The sequence below is a fragment of the Aquarana catesbeiana genome, linkage group LG01 (assembly GCF_042186555.1).
Source record: "Aquarana catesbeiana isolate 2022-GZ linkage group LG01, ASM4218655v1, whole genome shotgun sequence".
Lineage (NCBI taxonomy): Eukaryota > Metazoa > Chordata > Amphibia > Anura > Ranidae > Aquarana > Aquarana catesbeiana.
The window spans coordinates 318,836,183-318,860,949 of record NC_133324.1 but is presented as its reverse complement, the minus strand read 5'-3'; the positions used below and the strand labels follow the sequence as shown (position 1 = coordinate 318,860,949).

General features: G+C 41.6%; 1 protein-coding gene across 2 annotated transcripts in view; it reads right to left on the bottom strand.

Moving 5' to 3' along the window:
• The window catches only part of CORO1C (coronin 1C), a gene marked incomplete in the record, with an annotated part of 141,778 nt that overhangs the window by 2,164 nt on the left and 114,847 nt on the right, over window positions 1–24,767 (bottom strand). For both annotated transcript variants that reach the window (XM_073630086.1, XM_073630095.1), the window contains 4 exon segments: window positions 832–889; window positions 18,103–18,248; window positions 21,076–21,180; window positions 21,478–21,597. In XM_073630086.1, the coding sequence (XP_073486187.1) occupies window positions 832–889; window positions 18,103–18,248; window positions 21,076–21,180; window positions 21,478–21,597 (429 nt within the window).

The window sequence follows — 24,767 nt, the reverse complement described above, 5'->3', positions numbered from 1 at the left end:
AAGTTTATATTTTCTTGCATCTGTTCAGGTTAAACCTGGTGCCATGACTGCTTTCCCATTTCAGGGTAGTTCCTTTCTCTTGCAGCATCCTATGCACCCTTGCATGCACCGTTTTCACATTTTTAACCACAGTGGGATTTTGGCTGGGGTTGTTCTTTGGTTTTGGATCACTACCTGGAGGATTATTTTTAAATTAAGTATATAAAACTTAAGGTAGCAGCTTGTAAGAAAGTGTTTTTTTTTTATGGCTACATATTGGTATTAAATTGCATTTTTAAATCTGCCCAGAGTCCAGTTTTAGTTACCACAGTGCACATAGCCACATGAACATACAGTATACACTAAAAAGACACTTGCTTACTAAAGCTCTGTGTTGTTGCAACCAATTCTTTCCTATTTCAACATCAACCTTTGGCGGTCTGAGGACTTCCTGGGACTGTCAGAGGCTCTTTTCTCCTCTGCAGCCTGCAAATTGTTATCCACCTGTCTTGACTTCACGGGTGTTCAATGCTAAAACACCAGCAGTCACTAATCAACATCTCAGTACCCTGAGCATCCTGAAAGAACCTCCTCCATTTATTAAATCACAGCCCAACAACAAAGATGCAGTTGAAAGCTTGTATCCTTTGGCATTGCTTTGATAAAATGAGCTACAGCATGCCCCTCAATAGCAATATTTTGTTTCTTTATACTAGATGTTGTGTCCCAAATGACTTGAAATTAACAGGACAGGTATGCGTTTAGGCAATGATAACCATCACTGAAAACCCAGGACACTTATGCTCCCCTCTTTCAATTGATCATTTTCCAAAAATTATCACTTGTACTGACCTTCCTGGGAACAGTCATGATAATAGGCTCACATTTCCTCTCATGCAGTTTGTAGAACCTGAAAGAAAAGAAAGTTACTCAAAAAAGTAATGACAAATTTGTGCCCTTGTACAAAAAAAACATACCAACCAAAAAGAATGCTGTATCATTCTTTCACTACTAGAGTCAGTTATAGCTTCTTTTACAGAATACAGCAAGTTTCACCAATGATAGTAAAACAAAATCATAACTTTAGGTTAATGGATTTTGGCTAATCTCCTTTAACCCTTTCGCTGCCGGATCCCTGGCATCAAAGTGTTTAACACTGTCATATACAGCAATCTTAACAAGTCTAACTACAGATTAGACAAATGGCTGTGTCAGGGAGCACTTGTGTAAGCCTGACAACCAACTAATCATGCCAATGCATCTTGTGCAAAGGTGTATGTAAATCTCTAAAGAAAAAAAGTTACTTCCTATGTAGGTGTTGGTAAGCCCCAAAATACTGAGTAGGAAGAGATTGAACACAGATTGTAATACGTAAAAATAGGCTTAAGGAATCTTGTGCTTTTCCAAGCGAGTAGAAACAGAAGAACTAGAAAGGTAAGCACCCCAATTAACCACTTGACGACCGCCTCACGCCGATGTACGTCGGCAAGGTGGCACGGACAGGCTAAATCACGTACATATACGTGATTTGCCTTCCGCGGGTGGGGGGTCCGATCGGACCCCCCCCGGTGCCCAAGGCGGTCGTCTTTTGTCCCACGGCGATCGGAGGTGAGGGGGAGGCCATCCGTTCGTGGCCCCCCCCCTCACGATCGCCGCCGGCCAATCGAATCATTCCTTTGCTGCTGTATGCTAAACAGCAGCAAAGGAAATGATGTCATCTCTCCTTGGCTCGGTAATTTCCGTTCCGGCCCGAGGAGAGAAGACAGGTATGTGAGTGCACCAACACTACACACACAGTAGAACATGCCAGGCACACAAAACACCCCGATCCCCCCCCCCATCGCCCCCCGATCCCCCCCCCAATCACCCCCCCCTGTCACAAACTGACACCAGCAGTTTTTTTTTTTTTCTGATTACTGCATTGGTGTCAGTTTGTGACAGTTACAGTGTTGGGACAGTGAGTATTAGCCCCCTGTAGGTCTAGGATACCCCCCTAACCCCCCCTAATAAAGTTTTAACCCCTTGATCACCCCCTGTCACCAGTGTCGCTAAGCGATCATTTTTCTGATCGCTGTATTAGTGTCGCTGGTGACGCTAGTTAGGGACCTAAATATTTAGGTTCGCCGTCAGCGTTTTATAGCGTCAGGGACCCCCATATACTACCGAATAAATGTTTTAACCCCTTGATGGCCCCTTAGTTAACCCTTTCACTACTGATCACCGTATAACTGTTACGGGTGACGCTGGTTAGTTTGTTTATTTTTTATCGTGTCAGGGCACCCGCCGTTTATTACCGAATAAAGGTTTAGTCCCCTGATCGCCCGGCGGTGATATGCGTCGCCCCAGGCAGCGTCAGATTAGCGCCAGTACCGCTAACACCCACGCACGCAGCATACGCCTCCCTTAGTGGTATAGTATCTGAACGGATCAATATCTGATCCGATCAGATCTATACTAGCGTCCCCAGCAGTTTAGGGTTCCCAAAAACGCAGTGTTAGCGGGATCAGCCCAGATACCTGCTAGCACCTGCGTTTTGCCCCTCCGCCCAGCCCACCCAAGTGCAGTATCGATCGATCACTGTCACTTACAAAACACTAAACACATAACTGCAGCGTTCGCAGAGTCAGGCCTGATCCCTGCGATCGCTAACAGTTTTTTTGGTAGCATTTTGGTGAACTGGCAAGCACCAGCCCCAGGCAGCGTCAGGTTAGCGCCAGTAGCGCTAACACCCACGCACGCACCGTACAGCTCCCTTAGTGGTATAGTATCTGAACGGATCAATATCTGGTCCGATCAGATCTATACTAGCGTCCCCAGCAGTTTAGGGTTCCCAAAAACGTAGTGTTAGCGGGATCAGCCCAGATACCTGCTAGCACCTGCGTTTTGCCCCTCCGCCCGGCCCAGCCCACCCAAGTGCAGTATCGATCGATCACTGACACTTACAAAACACTAAATGCATAACTGCAGCGTTCGCAGAGTCAGGCCTGATCCCTGCGATCGCTAACAGTTTTTTTGGTAGTATTTTGGTGAACTGGCAAGCACCAGCCCCAAGCAGCGTCAGATTAGCGCCAGTACCGCTAACACCCACGCACGCAGCATACGATAGTATCTGAACGGATCAATATCTGATCCGATCAGATCTATACTAGCGTCCCCAGCAGTTTAGGGTTCCCAAAAACGCAGTGTTAGCGGGATCAGCCCAGATACCTGCTAGCACCTGCATTTTGCCCCTCCGCCCGGCCCAGCCCACCCAAGTGCAGTATCGATCGATCACTGTCACTTACAAAACACTTAACGCATAACTGCAGCGTTCGCAGAGTCAGGCCTGATCCCTGCGATCGCTAACAGTTTTTTTTGTAGCTTTTTATTGAACTGGCAGGCGCCAGCGGCCTAGTACACCCCGGTCGTAGTCAAACCAGCACTGCAGTAACACTTGGTGACGTGGCGAGTCCCATAAGTGCAGTTCAAGCTGGTGAGGTGGCAAGCACAAGTAGTGTCCCGCTGCCACCAAGAAGACAAACACAGGCCCGTCGTGCCCATAATGCCCTTCCTGCTGCATTCGCCAATCCTAATTGGGAACCCACCGCTTCTGCAGCACCCGTACTTCCCCCATTCACATCCCCAACCAAATGCAGTCGGCTGCATGAGAGGCATTTTCTTTATGTCCTCCCGAGTACCCCTACCCAACGAACCCCCCCAAAAAAGATGTTGTGTCTGCAGCAAGCGCGGATATAGGCGTGACACCCGCTATTATTGTCCCTCCTGTCCTGACAATCCTGGTCTTTGCATTGGTGAATGTTTTGAACGCTACCATTCATTAGTTGGGTATTAGCGTAGGGTACAGCATTCCACAGACTAGGCACACTTTCACAGGGTCTCCCAAGATGCCATCGCATTTTGAGAGACCCGAACCTGGAACCGGTTACCGTTATAAAAGTTAGTTACAAAAAAAAAAGTGTAAAAAAAAAAAAAATAATATATAAAATAAAAAAAAATAGTTGTCGTTTCATTGTTCTCTCTCTCTCTATTGTTCTGCTCTTTTTTACTGTATTCTATTCTGCAATGTTTTATTGTTATGTTTTATCATGTTTGCTTTTCAGGTATGCAATTTTTTATACTTTACCGTTTACTGTGCTTTATTGTTAACCATTTTTTTGTCTTCAGGTACGCCATTCACGACTGAGTGGTTATACCACAGAATGATGCCTGCAGGTTTAGGTATCATCTTGGTATCATTCTTTTCAGCCAGCGGTCGGCTTTCATGTAAAAGCAATCCTAGCGGCTAATTAGCCTCTAGACTGCTTTTACAAGCCGTGGGAGGGAATGCCCCCCCCCCCCCCCCCCACCGTGTTTTTCTCTGGCTCTCCTGTCCCAACAGGGAACCTGAGAATGCAGGCGGTGATTCAGCCAGCTGACCATAGAGCTGATCAGAGACCAGAGTGGCTCCAAACATCTCTATGGCCTAAGAAACCGGAAGCTACGAGCATTTTATGACTTAGATTTCGCCGGATGTAAATAGCGCCATTGGGAAATTGGGGAAGCATTTTATCACACCGATCTTGGTGTCGTCAGATGCTTTGAGGGCAGAGGAGAGATCTAGGGTCTAATAGACCCCAATTTTTTCAAAAAAGAGTACCTGTCACTACCTATTGCTATCATAGGGGATATTTACATTCCCCGAGATAACAATAAAAATGATTAAAAAAAAAATAAAAATGAAAGGAACAGTTTAAAAATAAGATAAAAAAGCAAAAAAATAAGAAAAAAATAAATAAATAAATAAATAAATAAAGCACCCGTCGCCCCCTGCTCTCACGCTAAGGCGAACGCAAGCAGCGGTCTGTCGTCAAATGTAAACAGCAATTGCACCATGCATGTGCGGTATCGCTGCGAAGGTCAGATCGAGGGCAGTAATTTTTGCAGTAGACCTCCTCTGTAAATCTAAAGTGGTAACCTGTAAAGGCTTTTAAAAATGTATTTTGTTGCCACTGCACGTTTGTGCGCAATTTTAAAGCATGTCATGTTTGGTATCCATGTACTCGGCCTAAGATCATCTTTTTTATTCCATCAAACATTTGGGCAATATAGTGTGTTTTAGTGCATTAAAATTTAAAAAAAGTGTGTTTTTTTCCCCAAAAAAATGCGTTTGAAAAATCGCTGCGCAAATACTGTGTGAAAAAAAAAAAATGAAACACCCACCATTTTAATCTGTAGGGCATTTGCTTTAAAAAAATATATAATGTTTGGGGGTTCAAAGTAATTTTTTTGCAAAAAAAAATAACTTTTTCATGTAAACAATGAGTGTCAGAAAGGGCTTTGTCTTCAAGTGGTTAGAAGAGTGAGTGATGTGTGACATAAGCTTCTAAATGTTGTGCATAAAATGCCAGGACAGTTCAAAACCCCCCCAAATGACCCCATTTTGGAAAGTAGACACCCCAAGCTATTTGCTGAGAGGCATGTCGAGTCCATGGAATATTTTATATTGCGACACAAGTTGCGGGAAAGACAAATTTTTTTTTTTTTTGCACAAAGTTGTCACTAAATGATATATTGCTCAAACATGCCATGGGAATATGTGAAATTACACCCCAAAATACATTCTTCTGCTTCTCCCGAGTACGGGGATACCACATGTGTGAGACTTTTTGGGAGCCTAGCCGCGTACGGGACCCCGAAAACCAAGCACCGCCTTCAGGCTTTCTAAGGGCGTGAATTTTTGATTTCACTCTTCACTGCCTATCACAGTTTCGGAGGCCATGGAAAGCCCAGGTGGCACAAAACCCCCCCAAATTACCCCATTTTGGAAAGTAGACACCCAAAGCTATTTGCTGAGAGGTATAGTGAGTATTTTGCAGACCTCACTTTTTGTCACAAAGTTTTGAAAATTGAAAAAAGAAAAAAAAAATGTTTTTTCTTGTCTTTCTTCATTTTCAAAAACAAATGAGAGCTGCAAAATACTCACCATGCCTCTCAGCAAATAGCTTGGGGTGTCTACTTTCCAAAATGGGGTCATTTGGGGGGGTTTTGTGCCACCTGGGCATTCCATGGCCTCCGAAACTGATAGGCAGTGAAGAGTGAAATCAAAAATTCACGCCCTTAGAAAGCCTGAAGGCGGTGCTTGGTTTTCGGGGCCCCGTACGCGGCTAAGCTCCCAAAAAGTCCCACACATGTAGTATCCCTATACTCAGGAGGAACAGCTGAATGTATTTTGGGGTGCAATTCCACATAGGCCCATGGCCTGTGTGAGCAATATATCATTTAGTGACAACTTTTTGTAAATATTTTTTTTTTTGTCATTATTCAATCACTTGGGACAAAAAAAATAAATATTCAATGGGTTCAACATGCCTCTCAGCAATTTCCTTGGGATGTCTACTTTCCAAAATGGGGTCATTTGGGGGGGTTTTGTACTGCCCTGCCATTTTAGCACCTCAAGAAATGACATAGGCAGTCATAAACTAAAAGCTGTGTAAATTACAGAAAATGTACCCTAGTTTGTAGACGCTATAACTTTTGCGCAAACCAATAAATATACGCTTATTGACATTTTTTTTACCAAAGACATGTGGCCGAATACATTTTGGCCTAAATGTATGACTAAAATTTAGTTTATTGGATTTTTTTTATAACAAAAAGTAGAAAATATCATTTTTTTTCAAAATTTTCGGTCTTTTTCCGTTTATAGCGCAAAAAATAAAAACTGCAGAGGTGATCAAATACCATCAAAAGAAAGCTCTATTTGTGGGAAGAAAAGGACGCAAATTTCGTTTGGGTACAGCATTGCATGACCGCGCAATTAGCAGTTAAAGCGACGCAGTGCCAAATTGGAAAAAGACCTCTGGTCCTTAGGCAGCATAATGGTCCGGGGCTCAAGTGGTTAAGAATAAACTGAACATCTCCTGGAAAAGGTAAAGAGAAAAGTTGGGGTAAGAGTCTATAAACCACCCCATCGCCTCCATAAGAGGGGGCAACCTATTATCACGAGTAAGGCTTTTTGGCAGCTCTGGTGGGCGAAGAAAAAAGGTTTGCCACAATGAGAAGTATACACAGTAGATGACTGCGTCTGGGAGGTACACATGGATGAGAACCACACAGTAAGAGATATGCAATGCAAAGTGAAGTGTGATTTTGGATAATGGGGTCTAAAAACTCTCCCATCAGTAGCTGTCTCAATGTATTGACGGACTTGCCATATCCACCTTGGATATGGAGCATTTTTTTAATAAATTCTGCATCCATACAGTACAAGGCTTTATATGAGACATGAAGGTAAAAGTAACTTCATCACAAAGTGGAGAAGAGTAATCTCATTCCTTTCAGTCTATCTTGGCAGGTGCTTCTACCAAATATAGTATCTTACAAGAGTGAGTACACCCCTCACATATTTGTAATTATTTTATCTTTTCATGTGAAAACACTGAAGAAATGACACTTTGCTACAATGTAAAGTAGTGAGTGTAAAGCTTGTATAACAGTGTAAATTTGCTGTCCTCTCAAAATAACTGAACACGCAGCCATTAAATGTCTAAACTGCTGGCAACAAAAGTTAGTACACCCCTAAGTGAAAATGTCCAAATTGGGCCCAAAGTGTCAATATTTTGTGTGGCCACCATTATTTTCCAGCACTACCTTAACCCTCTTGGGCATGGAGTTCACCAGAGCTTCACTGGTTGCCACTGGAGTCCTCTTTCACACCTCCATGATGACATCACGGAGCTGGTGGACGTTAAAGACCTTGCGCTCCTCCACCTTCCATTTGAGGATGCCACACAGCAGTTCAATAGGGTTTAGGTCTGGAGACATGCTTGGCCAGTCCATCACCTTTACCCTCAGCTTCTTTAGCAAGGCAGCGGTCATCTTGGAGGCGTTTGGGGTCTTTATGTTGATATACTGCCCTGCGGCCCAGTCTCCGAAGGGACATACTGCTTCAGTATGTCACAGTACATATTGGCATTTATGGTTCCCTCAATGAACTGTAGCTCCCCAGTGCCGGCAGCACTCATGCAGCCCCAGACCATGACACTCCCACCGCCACGCTTGACTGTAGGCAAGACACACTTGTCTTTGTACTCCTCACCTGGTTGCCGCCACATACTATTGACACCATCTGAACCAAAATAAGTTTATCTGGGTCTCAGACCACAGGACATGGTTCCAGTAATCCATATCCTTAGTCTGCTTGTCTTCAGCAAACTGTTTGTGGGCTTTCTTGTGCATCATCTTTAGAAGAGGCTTCCTTCTGGGACGACAGCCACGCAGACCAATGTGATGCATTGTGCGGAGTATGGTCTAAGCACCAACAGGCTGACACCTCACCCCTTCAACCTCTGCAGCAATGCTGGCAGCACTCATACGTCTCCCAAAGACAACCTCTGGATATGACGCTGAGCACGTGCACTCAACTTCTTTGGTCAACCATGGCGAGGCCTATTTGGAGTGGAATCTGTCCTGTTAAACTGCTGTATGGTCTTGGCCACTGTGCTGCAGCTCAGTTTCAGGGTCTTGGCAATCTTTCTTATAGCCTAGGCCATCTTTATGTACAGCAACAATTTTTTTTTCAGACCCTCAGAGCGATCTTTGCCATGAGGTGCCATGTTGAGCTTCCAGTGACCAGTATGAGAGAGAGTGATAACACCAAATTTAACATACCTGCTCCCCATTCACACCTGAGACCTTGTAACACTAACAAGTCGCATGACAACGGGGAGGGAAAATGGCCCAATTTGGACATTTTCACTTAGGAGTGTACTCACTTTTGTTGCCAGCGGTTTAGACATTAATGGCTGCGTGTTCAGTTATTGTGAGGGGACAGCAAATTTACACTGTTATACAATCTGTACACTCACTACTTTACATTGTAGCAAAGAGTCATCTTCAGTGTTGTCACATGAAAAGATAAAATATTTACAAAAATGTGAAGGGGTGTACTCACGCTTGTGAGATACTGTATATTGTTTTGGTGGAATTATAACCAGTGGAAGGCAAACCAGACGAACACTAGCACTTGATAGCACCCTCTGATTCCAGAAGTAGCGTCAACTTCTGGAATAAGTCAGACATGGTAGCTGTGAATTCAGGCTTAGTCAAAAAAACACACCAGTAAGGGAGCTAGAGGTATAGGTCTGAAGCCATGACAGTAGTAGACCTTGCTCTGGAGCTAGGGATCCACTAGTAACGAGAGAAACGGTCTCCTCTAGTCCTGCTGCAGACTCACTGCTGTCGGTCTCTTGTGTTTCGGATCCCAATTGCCTGTACTTCTATTGCAAAGAGTTTTCTTCTGCAGGGTACTCGCAAATTGAATGTGAATTAAGGGGGTTCAGTGTGACCAATATGAAGGAGTGGCAGTAACTCAATCACTGAGTTCCACTGCCCCTACAAACTTCTCTATATAAGTTAAACTGATAAAATCAAAACAGAAGATTTTGGGACATGCATACTTTTACTGTTCTCCAATGAAAACTCTAGATCCTGAATTGTAGCTCCTTGAACAAAGACAGTTGGTATGTCAGATGTGTGTTTGGGGTGGGGTCAAAGTTACCTTGTACCCTATATTAGTATTCCTGGGGACTCTGACAGAGACAGGGCAGGGCACGGAAAATGAAAAACAGGATGCTTTTTGCCTGCTATAAACTAAACCCAGTACTACTGAAAAGGTTTGGTTTAAATACATCACTTGTGCTGCATACGGTATAACTTACTGTAGAACTTAGTTCTTATAGCAATACCAAATCCACATTTTTATAAAACAAAAGCAATATGTCTAGATATAACTAGAATGTACCTTCCATCTCCTCCTTCCTTTGTTACATCTCTTAAATGCAAGTTTTTTTTTTACTATTCTTAGATTTCCTGTTCTAGGGTGGTTACATTTCTTCTCAATGCCCCTCTTGTACATGTGAACGTAGCCACCCTCTCCTGCCCCTCCCCGAGATGGACTACACATCTATGCGCAGACACATTCAGCTGTATTTTAGTACACAGTGTGATGCATGTGACCAGAAACAGTACTGCTTGCTCTACACTAGTTGCAGTGAGGTGCATTAGTGGAGGATTGGGAGCATTCACAGGATCAAAAAAGAGCCTCAAAACAACAGACTTTTTTTTTTTTTTTTTTTTTAAGGCAGGGCCATGGTATACTTGATATTTTATAATAAATTATGTAAAAAAAAAAAAAAAAAAAAATTACGTTTAGTGTCACTTTAATGATGTAGTGTACATAAACTGCACATGATCCAGTGGGTGATGTGTCCCATTGACTCAAACTGTCAACTCTAATGAACAGTGGAGGTGCAGAGCTAAATGCAATAACTGACTGCCTTGTTTCCTAGTCTAGATTTTGCAACAGAACACCAAGTATGCCCTGGTCAACATCTATGACAGAGGACTTTTACATCTCTCTCAGATGATCGGTCTTCCTAGCAGCCTTCTTGATGAGGACAAAGCTGAAGCAACTTAGTGACACGTCACAGAATCACACCCAGGGCTATATTTACTGAAATAGTCACACGACACCTGATGGCGCCTGTACAAAAAGGGAGTCACACAGGTGTGTATGTAGCAAGCCTAAAAATGTCCCAACACAAGTAATTTTGTAATAGGGTCAGAGAAACAAAATGAATGGCATTCTGCAACTGTAAATCTACAAAATAGAACAGCCCTGTCTGCCATCACATAACTAGTATGAAAAAACATTAATGGATATTGCAGATAAGACAATATCAGAAATACAACCAGCCAAAATCGTTTAGACCATGAGTTTAGAACAAGATTTAACAACTAAATAAAACTTAGAAAATTTGTGATGAAGTCTAATAATGGTCCCAATTTTTTGATTGCGAAACATTTCCTTCATTATGTTTTCCTCTGTTGGCAATTTATTTTCAAATTAAATATTTAAAAAAGCAGTCAGCCTAGACTAAAAATTACAGTTGCTATATAATGGATATCTTATTGAACACCGAGACCCTGTAATTACAGACTGTGTAAGCCTCCATAAAATCTTGAGCAATGAAAGTGCCTGGTGTCAATCGAACTGTAATGGATTTGGAAGAGGTAAGTTGAGGACACACTTGCGCTAAAACAGGGATCAGAGCTTTGAATGCTCACACTAATATTCAGGCTCTTTCACCTTATAAATAATTACAGAAGTCTTTGCCTCAAAAGAGATGGCATGTTGTGCTTGTGCTGTGTCATTTGGCCCCCTGTAACACCTAAAATACCTGGCTGATCCTGCCAGTTTCTACCCTCCCCTCTCTGCGCTGACTCGGATATATCAGGACTGCTGAGCACTGACACCGGAGTCATCTGCAGCCTGCTCTCCTGTGTCTGTCCCTCTCCGCCTGTCAGCTCCCGGATCCTTCCCTCCTGCTCAAAGAAAAAAAAAAACAGTAGTTTTCTTCTATAGTTCCCTTCAATATAGAACATTAGGCTCCACAGTGCATCTCATTTATAAGAAAAAATATGCAGTGTAATAGGTTACTTCAGAGCGCCGCTTGGCGCTCACGTGACTGCCCGGTCTCCTCCCGCCTCTCCTCGGCTGACGTCAGCGGGGTTTCCCAGCACCTCCCCCGGCAGCTATCGCATCGGGAGAGGATACCAGCAGACAGTCAGCTAAGCGCTCTGAAGTATGCCATCATACCACATTTTTTTTTTTTTTTTTTTTTATAAAAGGCCATGCACTGCAGAGCTTAATGTTATATATCAATCAGAGGGAGCTGTAGAAACAAAAGACTTACCTTAACAAACACTTTAATATCAAACAATATTATACTTACCTGCTCTGTGCAATGGTTTTGCACAGAGCAGCCCAGTTCCTCTCGAGAGTCGGGGATGGAGATGGAGGAATCCATGGACATGAACAGAAGGATGGGAGAGTCTGGGAATGGGAGAATCCATGGACAGGAACAGAAGGATGGGAGAGTCTGGGGATGGAGAAATCCGTGGACAGAAACAGAAGGATGGCATAGTGGGGGGGGGGGAGAGAAGGGCGGAAACGATTAATCGATTATGAAAATCGTTTAAACGATTTTCATTATCGATTAGTAGGTTCGCACCTTCCTTCCTGTCCGTCAAATAAATCCTCCCGTGCACAAGGCACCGCCGTATGACCAGGCACGTCCGCACCTCTCCTCCTCCTCGCTGATGTCAGCTCCCCACTGATCTTCTCAGCCCTGCCCGCTGCTGCCTCAAGGGAACAGAGGCGAGAAGCAGCAGTGAGGAGAGCCGACCTGCACATTGTGAAAGGTAGCGGCATATATATGCATATATATGCATATATATATATATATATATATATATATATATATATATATATATATATATATATATATATATATATATACACACACACACACACATACACACACATATATATATACACACATATACACACACACACAGTAAAAACACACAGTACATTCATTTTTATGACCAGTGCCCCATCCTAACTCCTAAGTATTCCGGTTTGGCTGGAATAGTGCCCCATCATTAGTTTTCCTGGGAGGGAGGAGAATAGTCATAGTGCCCCATTGGTGTTCCTGGGAGAGGGAGGGAATGGGGGGGGGGGGGGATAGTGCCCCGTCATTGGTGTTCCCGGGAGGAGGAATAGTGCCTCGTCATTGGTGTACCCGGGAGGAGGAATAATGGCTCAGTGCTGTGAGTTCAGCTGATTAAATAAAATAATTTTAGTAGTTCAAATATGTATGATTAACCTAAAAATGTGTTCTGATAATCGCTGTTTTACTAACCTGAGTTTATTATTCTAAATAGGAAACCTTCATTCTGTTTGCAAATATTAAAGATTCTAACTACCAGCAAGAATAAGTCCTTATATTTAAAGCGGGAGTCCGGCGACCAATCTTTTTTTTTTTTAGGTCATTGAGACACTTTGCTAATCCCAAAATAATACTCACAGTTTGGGTGTAACGTTTACACCTCAGTCTGTTTTCGTACTGAAGAATAACTTAAAAAATGTGGTGCTGGCTCTTTCCATCTTGCTTGTGGGCATGTGAAGCCCACAAGCATTGATTTCCGGGATGTGGTGAATGCTGTTCATTCACAGCTTGTTCACGCGCATGATCACTGTTTCCGCACTGAATCTTGGGAAGCCTGACACTAAGCTCCCAGGAGACAGTGCGGCACCAGGGAAAGGCAATAAACGCCTACTCCCATGGGAGGAGAGACAGGAAGTGCCACAATAAAAGTACAATATAAAGGAAAAAAACAATTTTTGTGCGGCATTTGAACATCTATGCAATTAACTGAAGGGGGTAAGATTAAGTTAAAAATTTGAGTGGAACCCCGCTTTAAAGAGCGCCTGTCATTTCAGATCCATCATGGCAGCGCCTGTTAGCGGGCATCCACTTACCTGCTGCCGCCACGTCCCTCACCTTGTGTCACTGCTGCATCACCAGCCCTCCCATTAAAGTGAATGGGACTGTCGGTGAGTCAACAGCAGGTCAGAGGAGCCACTGCGTGATAGATGACAGCTGCTCTTTAAAAATTACGATTTATCCAAGCTTATGGGCAACAAGGGGCATTAAGGTACTCGACCATATATGTGATGACAGGGCTATCCTGCCCTTTAACACTCTCAAACAGAACCATAACTTACCCAATTGTTACTTCTTTAGATATCTACAGCTTAGACACGCCTTCTCTTCCTAATTTGAATCTCAACCATTATTACTCCTTCACTCCACTCTAGAATCCCTCCTCCGGAATGATGAGCTGGTAAAACCCCTATCCACCATATATAAAAGGCACTACTACCATCAATGCATTTTGGGCTTGAAACTCTCCAAGCTAAATGGAGGGTGGACTTTCCTGAACTACACAGAGGATTGGGAGGATATGTGGGAATACCCTTTTCTCCAATTAGTGGCAGTTAAGGATCACTTAATTCAATTCAGGATTCTACACCGGGTGTATTTACAACGGCTGAACAAAATTTATCCTGGGGCCTATCCTAGCTGTTGAAAATGTGGTAGTCTAGAGGCTGGTTTCTGTCATATGTTGTGGTCCTGTCCCAAAGCGCACTCTTTCTGGGTAGAGGTGACGCAATTTATAGCCTCGCTGTTAACAATCCCAATCCCGCTGACTGTACCAGTCTGCTTGCTGGGCCTGGTGGGCTCTTTAGCGCACCGCACAGCAACTAAGACCCTCATAGGACTTCTGCTCTTTTAGACCCATAAAGCAATATTACTAAAATGGAAACAATCAGATGCGCCCTCTCTGAACTCTTGGAAAGCCCTGGTCAATTCTACAATACCATTATACAAAGCCACATACCACTCCCGTGGATGTATTGCTAAATTTGACAAAGTGTGGAAACTATGGCTTGACTTTGCTTCCACTAATGCCGCTCAGGAATAGACGGTTTATCTTACACCCATTAACTTCTCCTTCCGTTGAACCCTTAGTATCTTAGGCCTAGTACCAGCGTCCCCTCTTGGGAAACCTCACCTCTATCGAAGACGAGTTGCACATTCTCCTTTCATAATCTCTTCAAATGGAGTGGCTGAGCAGTGATGTTCTATTGTTTATATCTTGTTCTTTTTTTTTTTTTTTTTTTTTATCTGTTTTTCTATCCCAAACAGCACTGTTTTAGGCAGATAACCGGTTAGGTACCAATTTATGTGGTACTTTTTTGAGCTGGGGAATGCCCCAAGGCTATGTTTTTGTAAATATTTTAAAAAACAAAGAGAATTTAAAAAAAAAAAAAAAAAATACGATTTAAAAATAGAGTTGATTTAAATCAAGCTTTTACTAGTGATTTAAATCCTGATTTAATGTATATGTACATGTATATAAGTAAATTTACTTGATTTAAATCAAATCCACCCTGATATATTCATAGAGATATGTGCTTTTAAAATTCTATGCATGTTATTTAGCTGTGGGACATCCAAAAGTTCTGAGAATGCTGCTGGGTACTACCATGTTGGATTAGAGCTGCACAATTAATCATTAAAAAATCGTGATCTCGATTCACCCCCTGACGATTTTGCCGATTCTTTCATAAAAACAAGTGGAGAGACTATCTGCTCACTCAGCTGTCAAAAGAAAGCATCTGGGCAGTCTGCCAAGTCTTAAACTTGAAACATTGTAACTAAGCTCCCTTCTTAGATCAAAGGGATAAGACTTCTGTGTAAATAAATAATCCAGGCAGTCTGCCAAGTTTTTAACAACCTGTAAATGCAGAAAGTTTAACCACTTAAAGTCTAAATCTTTTTTTGACACTTTAAGTTAAAATCAATATTTTTTGCTAGAAAATTACTTGGAACCCCCAAACATTATATATATTTTAGCAGAGCCCCCAGGGAATAAAATGGCAATTGCTGCAATATTTTATGTCACACTGTATTTGCCCAGCAGTCTTTCAAATGCAATTTTTTGGGAAAAAATACACTTCAATGAATAAAAAAAAAAAAAAAAAACTAAAACGAAACAGTAAAGTTAGCCCAATTTTTTTTTGTTTTAATGTGAAAGATGTTACGCCGGCGAGAATCGTGATCTATCTTCTAAGCAAAAAATCGTGATTCTCATTTTAGCCAGAATCGTGCAGCTCTATGTTGGATGTGATCGTTGAAGCCCCAGTATACTCAGAGTGGTCACCAAGTGATGCTACTGCAAGGAGATGGCTATGACATGCAAGGAGAGAGGAGCTGAGCTAGAGAAATTGACTAAGGCTTCTTTCACACTAGTGGTATGCTTACCGCCCTCCTAAAGGTTTTTCAAAGTGGACGGTTTTGCAGAGATTGGCATAGCAGCAGCTGACAGGTGTTCAGGAGACCATACTGAAATGTTTGGTTAATAGCTTAAAGGCACTTCTAGATTATAAGACCACACTGCAACTGCGAGCCACTTGGCTCGCAGTTATGGTGTGGCCCCGCTGATTCAATGAGCGACTTTAACGGGTGGTGCTGCCTGCTCTGCAGCCCAAGTCAAAAATTCCACGTGGTCAAGTAGGCATTTACTTGATTTTTTTTTGTCAGACGCACATGTCACAGCAATAAAAGTGTGTGTGTATGTGTGTGTGTCGTTTACACAAAAAAAAAAAAACGAAAAACAAACACTAAACCAATTTACCATCTTACACATGGTGAACACTACAATATTCTGATAGCACAATGGCAAGACAATATGCAAAGGAGAGCGCATGGGGAAAATATACACCCATGAGGCACACAACACTGAAGACAAGAGGCAAAGGTCGAACTTAAAACTTACTTTGGACTTAAATTACATTCAGATTTTAAAGGTTTAAAGCATTGTGATAATGGTAGTATTAAAAAGGTGTTTAATTAAAGTGACAGTGTTGAATATATTAACACAATTTTTTTAAATTTAGTTTTGCACTTACCAACATTCTAGGAAAATGTATTTTATGTATTACAGGTATTTATAAAGCAGGAACAATTTACACAGCACGTTACATACTATACATCAACAGTCCCTGGCCGGAAGAAACGTCGAAGGTGTCTAACTTACGTGCATACACATACTGAGACCAATTTAGACAGGAGCTAATATATCTCCCAGTAGGTCTCTCTTCAGAGTATGAGGAAAGGGAGGAAACTAATGTAAGCACAGGGAGAGCTTGCATACTCCATGGAGATAGTGTCCTGACTGGGATTCAAACCAGGGACCCCAGGAGTGCTAACCACTTAGCCACTGCGATACCCAAGTAATGACAGACCTATACACAGAACAGCTAGTGGTACATAAGAGCATAGTACTTTTTTCCCCAGGACATAGGGTGCACTCACGCTGGGGCTATTAAACTGAACCATACCCACCGGAGTTCAAATCTCTCCCCACTGGTCTGCACTCACACTGGATTTTAAGCCTCATGCACACTAAGCATAAAAATATGCTGCTTATACAGGCACTCTCTTTCAGCCTGTAGAAGCAACGCTCATTTGGGCATTTACAGACATATTTGCAGAGCAGTATTTACAGGCTGAAAAAAAAAAAAAAAAAAGTGCGTTTTTGACAGGCACTTTCAGGAAGCATTTAGGCATGTCAAGCGTTTAAGCGTACTTTTTTTAAAATAGTGTTTTGGGGAAAACGCATATAAATACAGGCAAAACTTGCTTCATATAAGCATTTTTTATGCTGCCTTTTTTTCTGCCAGCAGTACTGGCATTTTTTATGCTGCCTAATGTGCACGAACCATAAGTGTTCTCAGGCACACTCCTCTGCTAAGCAGACATTCCTGTTTCAATACATTGTCATCTATGGAGAGTTCTGTGCTCTGACAGTTTGCACTCACATGAAGAGAAACTACCGGATCACAAGTAAACTGTGCACAAGACCAGATCTTTCAAGTGGTCCCAGGCACGGTTCAGAGCGCACTCACTGCACAAACTGGCCCAAGGTGGTGAACTATGCCCAGGACCAGTTAAAAGTGCTTGTGTGAGCGCACCTTTAGTGATACTACATATTCCCATTGCACACTTTAATGGTATAAGCTCTCAAGATTTGGGGGCTGCAGCAACAACCAGCTGGATACTGGTTCAAGTCACAACGTAGATATTTGCCAGCACATCAAGGATCAGCACAAAGTGGCGTCCAAATGGGTGGTTTATTGCATGATCACAACACAAGAAAGGTGCAACGTTTCAGAGTCACGCGGGACCCCTTCATCAAATGCCCGACAAAGGGGTCCTGCGTGACTCCAAAATGTTACACCTTTCTTGTGACCATGCAATAAACCACACGTTTGCACGCCACTTCCTGTCGATCCTTGGTGTGCTGGCAAATATCTATGTAGCGCACCCTTAGTCTCACTGAAGGCGGCATTATGCAGGGTGTGTGCTGGCTTCAACAAGTCACACATCCATCGTTCCAGGATGTGATGTTTGCTAGTAGACAAATCAAGAGAGAACCTATAAGCAGTTCAGGGTTAAGAGAATAGCCAATGCTATTTCAGGTACTACCATAACAAAAACCCTTGCCAAAGAAAATGTTGCACGGGCTTTTAATGTTAAAATGAATCCCTTATATTTACAAAAGTATTGCATGTATTTTTTGATTCTCTGATACCCAAGTACAGTTGCAGCAACTAGTTATCTTTGGTCTGAGTATATGAGTAAATATCCTCTATGTAAAGATCAATACCTGGCAATCTCGCACTTGTTGACATCCAGTCCCCTCTTTGGCATGTAACCCATCCCCCGCTGCGGTTCCTTACTGATGAATGTGTTGAGGTAGTGAACATATGGGGACTCATCTGTGATTTCAAAGTATCGAATACTGCTGTCACCCTGTTGAGAGACATCAACATTATCACATCCTAAAAAGCACTCTGTCATATGCTAATCTTCACGGGGGGATGGGGGGTGATGGTGAGAATAATGAAAGGACAGTATTAGTTCCATGCACTAGTATGGCACAGGTACATTAAAGCCCAAGTCCACTTTTCCGGTCTAAGAATGTTTTGATTTTGTGGACAGGGACTCCTAAGATGCACATGATCCGTGGTATCTTGGTGATGTTATTTCTAAAGAATAAACTTGTTTTATCGAATTGCTGGATATTTACTGTCACTGCCATAAGTCAGGGTCTGTTTATTTAGTTTAGATTCATGACAGAACGATTCAAATTCTACTGTAAAATAAATGAGGCGGCTTGACATTTATATATGAAATGCCTACTGCTTTATGCAACTAAGCATCTACTTGAATCATACTAGAATGCAATATAAAAACTTAAAGCTGAACTCTGGCCATGAAAAAAAAAAAAAAAAAAACACCACTATTTATCCCTAAACCCTCTTCCACTTCTATAACTTTTTTAAAATATGATTTCTAGGACCAACATAATCTTAATATGTAGTCAAGAGATCCGCTTCAATGACTGTTCCAGTTACTGTGACTTGTCAGCTGTTCTGTATGTTGGTCTCTGTACAGAAGAACAGTCTTATTGCCATCCCTCATATCAATGTTATCATGTCAGTATTGCAAACAGTGCAGGAGTACGCATTAAGTAAGCATTTTCCATGCAAATGGGCAGAGTTCACATCAGGATACAACACTGGCACTACCAGAAGTACCCTCCCACAGTGCAGTGTTGAAGATTGGAGCACCGGGATACCGTCATGTGACTGAATAAAATTAAAATGATAGCCCAAGAGTAGTTGGAGGGTTAAACTGTTTGGCTTGCGTTCAACTTTATAAATGAAATTCTGACTGGAGTGTGCAATGCCCTCCTGTGCTTTTATGGGATTGTGTCATAAGCTTCAGTTTCTTCAAACAAACCAAAAATAAACTGGCAGTTTCATTTTCTGGAAAATTTGGCCTAGTTTAAGCCTTTACGATTAGGACAGAAAAAAGCCCAATGTTTTCTGTAAACAGAATAAACTTTACAAAGAGTCAAATGAATAATTATGACCAAAAGATTTTAAAAGCAGGGTGCTCTTTTATTCATGACAAGCTAATACTAAAAAGCATTTGGTCAGGCATTGTCCAAGAAAGTGTAAGACCTTCACCAACAACCTTGACTGCATTAGCTTACCACCAGTTACTATGCTTACACTCCTGATATGTTTAAGTGAACTACAAATCTTAAAGCATTTAGAATTCATAAAAAAAAAATAAGGTGGATAATACAACACCCTTATACTGAACCCCCTATAAAACAGAATAAACACAGAGTTTAACTTCTTGAATTACATGCTGCTTTCTTAGATTTCCCCAGTGGTGAAACTCTTGGCCCCACATATTACAAAGCCAAAAAATTAAACCCCCCCCCCCCCCCCCCCCCAAATACACACAGATCCTTTATAGAGTGGCATTAACTAACAAGAGAAGACAGGTGTAACAGTGACACCTAGTGGGGGAGGGCAGAGAATGGGAACTGTAGCCCACCAGGTCTTCAAACCACAGGGGGATTTGATTGATCAGTGCTTGTCCAATACTGAAAAAAAAAATATTTCCTGTTATGCTGATCCTTTAGCTTCAATAATTTGAGTTACTGATCCGGAAAAAGTATGCACAACGGGAAAATTAAAAATAGTTTTAAGTAATCGTAAAGTATTAATCTGCATACTCGTTCTAGGCCATTGATGCCATGTACTAAGGCAAAAGGATAATGGTCTGGCATGTTTGTAAAACATAAAAAAAATAGAGGTATAGACACCTACAACTACATATAAATAACCTGATAATTATTCAAAACCAATATTTCCCAATCTACTGCATAGTCTCCTTTTCCAGGAAGAAGCCATCTGGATCCAGGTGGGATAGGTAGATTGGCCAATATTGACTTTGGAGGCTTATGATGAGCTTGCGATATATAGTAATATGGGAGTATACATTTTATCTATCAATAAACATTCTACAAAGGTAATGCGCTAGACTGGAGCGCCCTGTTTTTTGCTATTTCAGTGTTATAGGATCTAAGCTTCCCTAATCCCAAGAGGGCAGCACAGCGTAGTGGCCTTTTTTATAACTGGAAAAGTTGATGAGTGATAGACAACCTGAGTCTGATCACACTTGTGTGTAGGAGGTTGTTTGTATTGACAGGAACGCTACTGCCTGCTCTCTTACTTATATTCGTAGATAAGGGTCTTACAGCCTTCCCACATTTTTCTCTGAGCCTGCTGATGACAAGCCTAGCAAAATGAAGAGGTCAATAGGTTTGTAAAGAATGCTCCTCGGTTCTAACATTAAAAGGACAGCTTTACCCTTTTTAAAGAAAATTACCATATGGCACCCCCTTCTCCCAACTTGGCTTTTAACAATGCTAGGCAGGGCTGACTGCAAGTTGGCTTCCTGGCACCCCATACTCTACTGCATAGGTGCAACTATACATTTTATAAAGATGAATGTTGGAGCCTAACAATGCACTTATTCATCTCTATGGAGCATGTAAATGCACCTACACAGCACAGCAAAACTACAGAAGAAAAGGTAAACCCTGCCTAGCACTGGCAAGGCAGTGTAGAGGGGCACTGCAAAAAGCATTTGAGGTCTGACTTTTTTGTGATAGCCTTTTGCCAAACCAATTTCCCAAAGGCAATGCTAAATTATACATTTAAACTTCCTTTCAAAATTGATTAAAACAAAAAAACAAAAACAAAAAAACGCTCACCTTTCCACACAAGTAGATGATATTTGTATCAGGATCATAGAAAGGTAGCAAGACTCCGTTGCTAGTGTCCATTTCATGTAGTGCAATAGGCTCATCCATACTTTTCTGTAAACAAGAGGTCATTTATTAACAGTGCAATCTCAATACAGATATTATCCAGCTCTACATAACTTTACCATTTTCAAATTCTAGCATTTCTCAAAATATATTAGGACAGTTGTAACATAAAACTTAAAGGTAGTCACAAAGCGATAATTTAAATGCTGAATGCAAGTTGGCTTAATTAAAGCTGAACTGAAAATGAACAGCTAAACAGTTGAAATACATAAATAATGGAGACTTTCACCTCCTGTGCAATATCTTTTCATTTTAACGGCAACATAAAAACAGAATCTAACATACTGGATTCCACAGTGCTAGCTGGCGCTCACTCATTCGACTGAATCCTGTCGTGAAAACGCTGCCATCAGCTAAAAAGATAGCTCTCATGGGTCGAGCTCCTTCGTGAGCTTTATCCTTCTCCTAAAAGAAAATAAAAAAGGTACATTTGAGATTTCAGAGTGCCAGCTCAGAAAGAATAACAATAGCACAAAAAAAACCCAAAAAAACAAAACAAAACAACACACAACAATCTCAAGTCTCTTAATACTAGGTTTCAATTCTAGACTTCAATAGCAAACAAAATGGCATTCTTCCATGCACATATGCAACAATGGGCTTAAAAAGCCACAAACCTAGCAACATGGAGAGCTTTTAGACATACAGTCATACTCCAATCCAAATATTTATAACTGCATCAAAAGGCTTTGCTATACTTTAAAATTGCGCACAACCGTGCAGCGGCGACAAACTACATACATTTTTGAAAGCCTTTACAGGTTACCACTTTAGATTTACAGGTGTACTGATAGAATTACTGCCCTTGATCTGACTTTTTAAAATTATTTTTACACTTTTTTTTAGCATTTTTATTGTTATCACAGGGAATGCAAATATCCCCTATTAGTAGGTAGTGACAGGTACTTTAAAAAAAAAAAAAAAAAAAAATATGGAGTACATTACACTCTAGATCTCTCCTCTGCCCTCAAAGCATTTAACCACACCAAGATTGGTGTGATAACATGCTTTTCCAATGGCACTGTTTAAATCCGGCGAAACCGAAGTCATGAAATGCTCATAGCTTCCGGTTTCTTAGGCTATAGAGACAATTGGAGCCATCCCGGTCTCTGATCAGCTATATGGTCAGCTGGCGGAACCACCGGCTGCATTCTCGGGTTCCCTGGTGGGACAGGGGAGCCCGAAAAAACCATGAAAGACATCAGGACGATGTTCGCTCCTAATGCTTGTAAAAGCAATCTAGCGTCTAATTAGCCCCTAGGATTGCTTTTACATGAAAGCCGACCGTCGGCTGAAAAAAAATTATACCAAGATGATACCTAAACCTTCAGGCATCATTCTGGTATAACCACTCAAAGTCCAGCAACATACCAGTATGTCGCTGGTCCTTATTGGGCATATATTGTATTTTTTTTTTTATGCAGCCTGTGGGTTAAATTTTTAGTTCAAACCATCTGGTAAGCCTTCAGCCCATCGGTGGTGGACTACATTCCCATATTTTATTACCTATTCACCATTTTCGGATGTCTTAATGATGTTATGAACACTTGGAGAATGTCCCTGTAAGGGTCATCCAGATTCACTACGTTTTCCACTCCACCTATAGATTCAATGTTTATTTAAATAATTTGTTTTGTTTTCCATACAATATCACTAAGTATTTATCTCATTAGAGCTCCACATTGAGTAAATCTCACAATGGTTAATACAAACAATCATTTTTGTTCACTCAATGTTTCAGCACACTTTTTACCTTTATTAACAATAAAACATTAACTCAAACCAACAAAAACCTGTGCCAAAAAAAAAAAAGGTAAAAAAAATATATGCTTCGGCATATATGCTCTTTTTTAAACTGTGGTGGTGAAATCACCTCCTACAGCTCTGGAGTCGTGGATTTATGTATCGTGAGAGCAAAACGCTGTTGCTGTCAAGATAAATAAATCAGTGCTGCAGCTGAATGGCGTACTTAAAAAGAAAATAATGGTTAACAATAAAACACAGTAAAACAGTAAAGAATAAAAATTACATACCTGAAAAGCAAATATAAAAAATATAGTAACAATAAAATGTTGCAGTTATAAAATACAGTAAAACAGAGCAGAAGAATAGAGAAAGAACAATAGAGAGAGAATAGAGAAAGAAGAAGAATAAGACAACTATTTTTGGCCTTTTTATTTTATATTTTGCATTTTTTTTTACACTTATTTGTAAGTAACGATTCGGTTCCAGGTTTGGGTGTCTCAAAATGCAATGGCATCTTTGGAGACCCTGTGAAAGTGTGTCCTAGTCTGTACAGTGCTGCACCCTACGCTAATACTCCACTAGTGTGTGCTAGCGTTCGAAACATTCACTGATGCAAAGAGCAGGTTGGTTAGGACAAGAATAGCAGGTGTCACGTCTATATCCACGTTTTCTACAGACACGACACTTGGGGTGCTCTTTGGGTAGGGGTACCAGCGAGGACATATGGAAAATGCCTCATGCAGCTGGCTCATTGCATTTGCGTTGGGAAGTTGGACCACAGCACCGTCTGGAAACAGAAGGGCTGTGATGAGCTCTTCCTGGAATTTAAGGAAGGATCTAGTTCCTCCTGACGCTTTGTATAGCACATAAGCGTTCAGCAGAGCCAATTGGAATAATTATACAGACACTTTTTTGTACCAGCGTCTGGCCTTATGGGCAAGTACAGCACCATCAACTGGTTGCTGAGGTCCACCCCTCCCATATTAACCGCTTCAGCCCCGGAAGATTTTACTCCCTTCCTGACAAGAGCACTTTTTGCGATTCGGCACTGCGTCGCTTTAACTGACAAATTGCGCGGTTGTGCGACGTTGCACCCAAACAAAATTACCATCCTTTTTTTTCCCCACAAATAGGGCTTTCTTTTGGTGGTATTTGATCACCTCTGCGGTTTTTTAAATATCTAAAAAAAAAAATTTCCCTCAGTTTAGGCCGATTTTGTATTCTTCTACATATTTTTAGGGAGGAAAAAAAAACAAAACAAAAAAAAAAAAAAGCAATAAGCATACATTGTTGGTTTGCGCAAAATAGGGGATAGTTTTATGGCATTCTTATCAATTTTTTTATCAGTAATGGCGGTGATTTGCGATTCGTGACTGCGACATTATGGCAGACACTTTTGACACTATTTTGGGGCCATTGTCATTTATACAGCGATCATTGATATAAAAATGCAATGGATTACTGTGTAAATGACACTGGCAGGGAAGGGGTTAAACACCAGGGGACGATCAAGGGGTTAAGTGTCCTAGGGAGTGATAACCAACTGTGTGGGGGGGGGGGGGGGGGGGGGCGGCTGAATTGGGTCAGTGGACCAATATGACCGCAACTCACTTTTTTTTATGCACATGAGGAGGGATATGCCCAGGAAGGTCTTAAATTCGGAGACCATAATAGGTCTCTGATCTCTGGCAAGGGTCAACTGTGGATTAGCGGCGATGAATTGACCAGCATACAAATTGCTTTGGTCCACAATAGATCTATAGAGATCTTCCGAGAAAAACAGTGAATAAAAATAAAGTGATGTAAAATCAATTGTTTCCACCTGAATT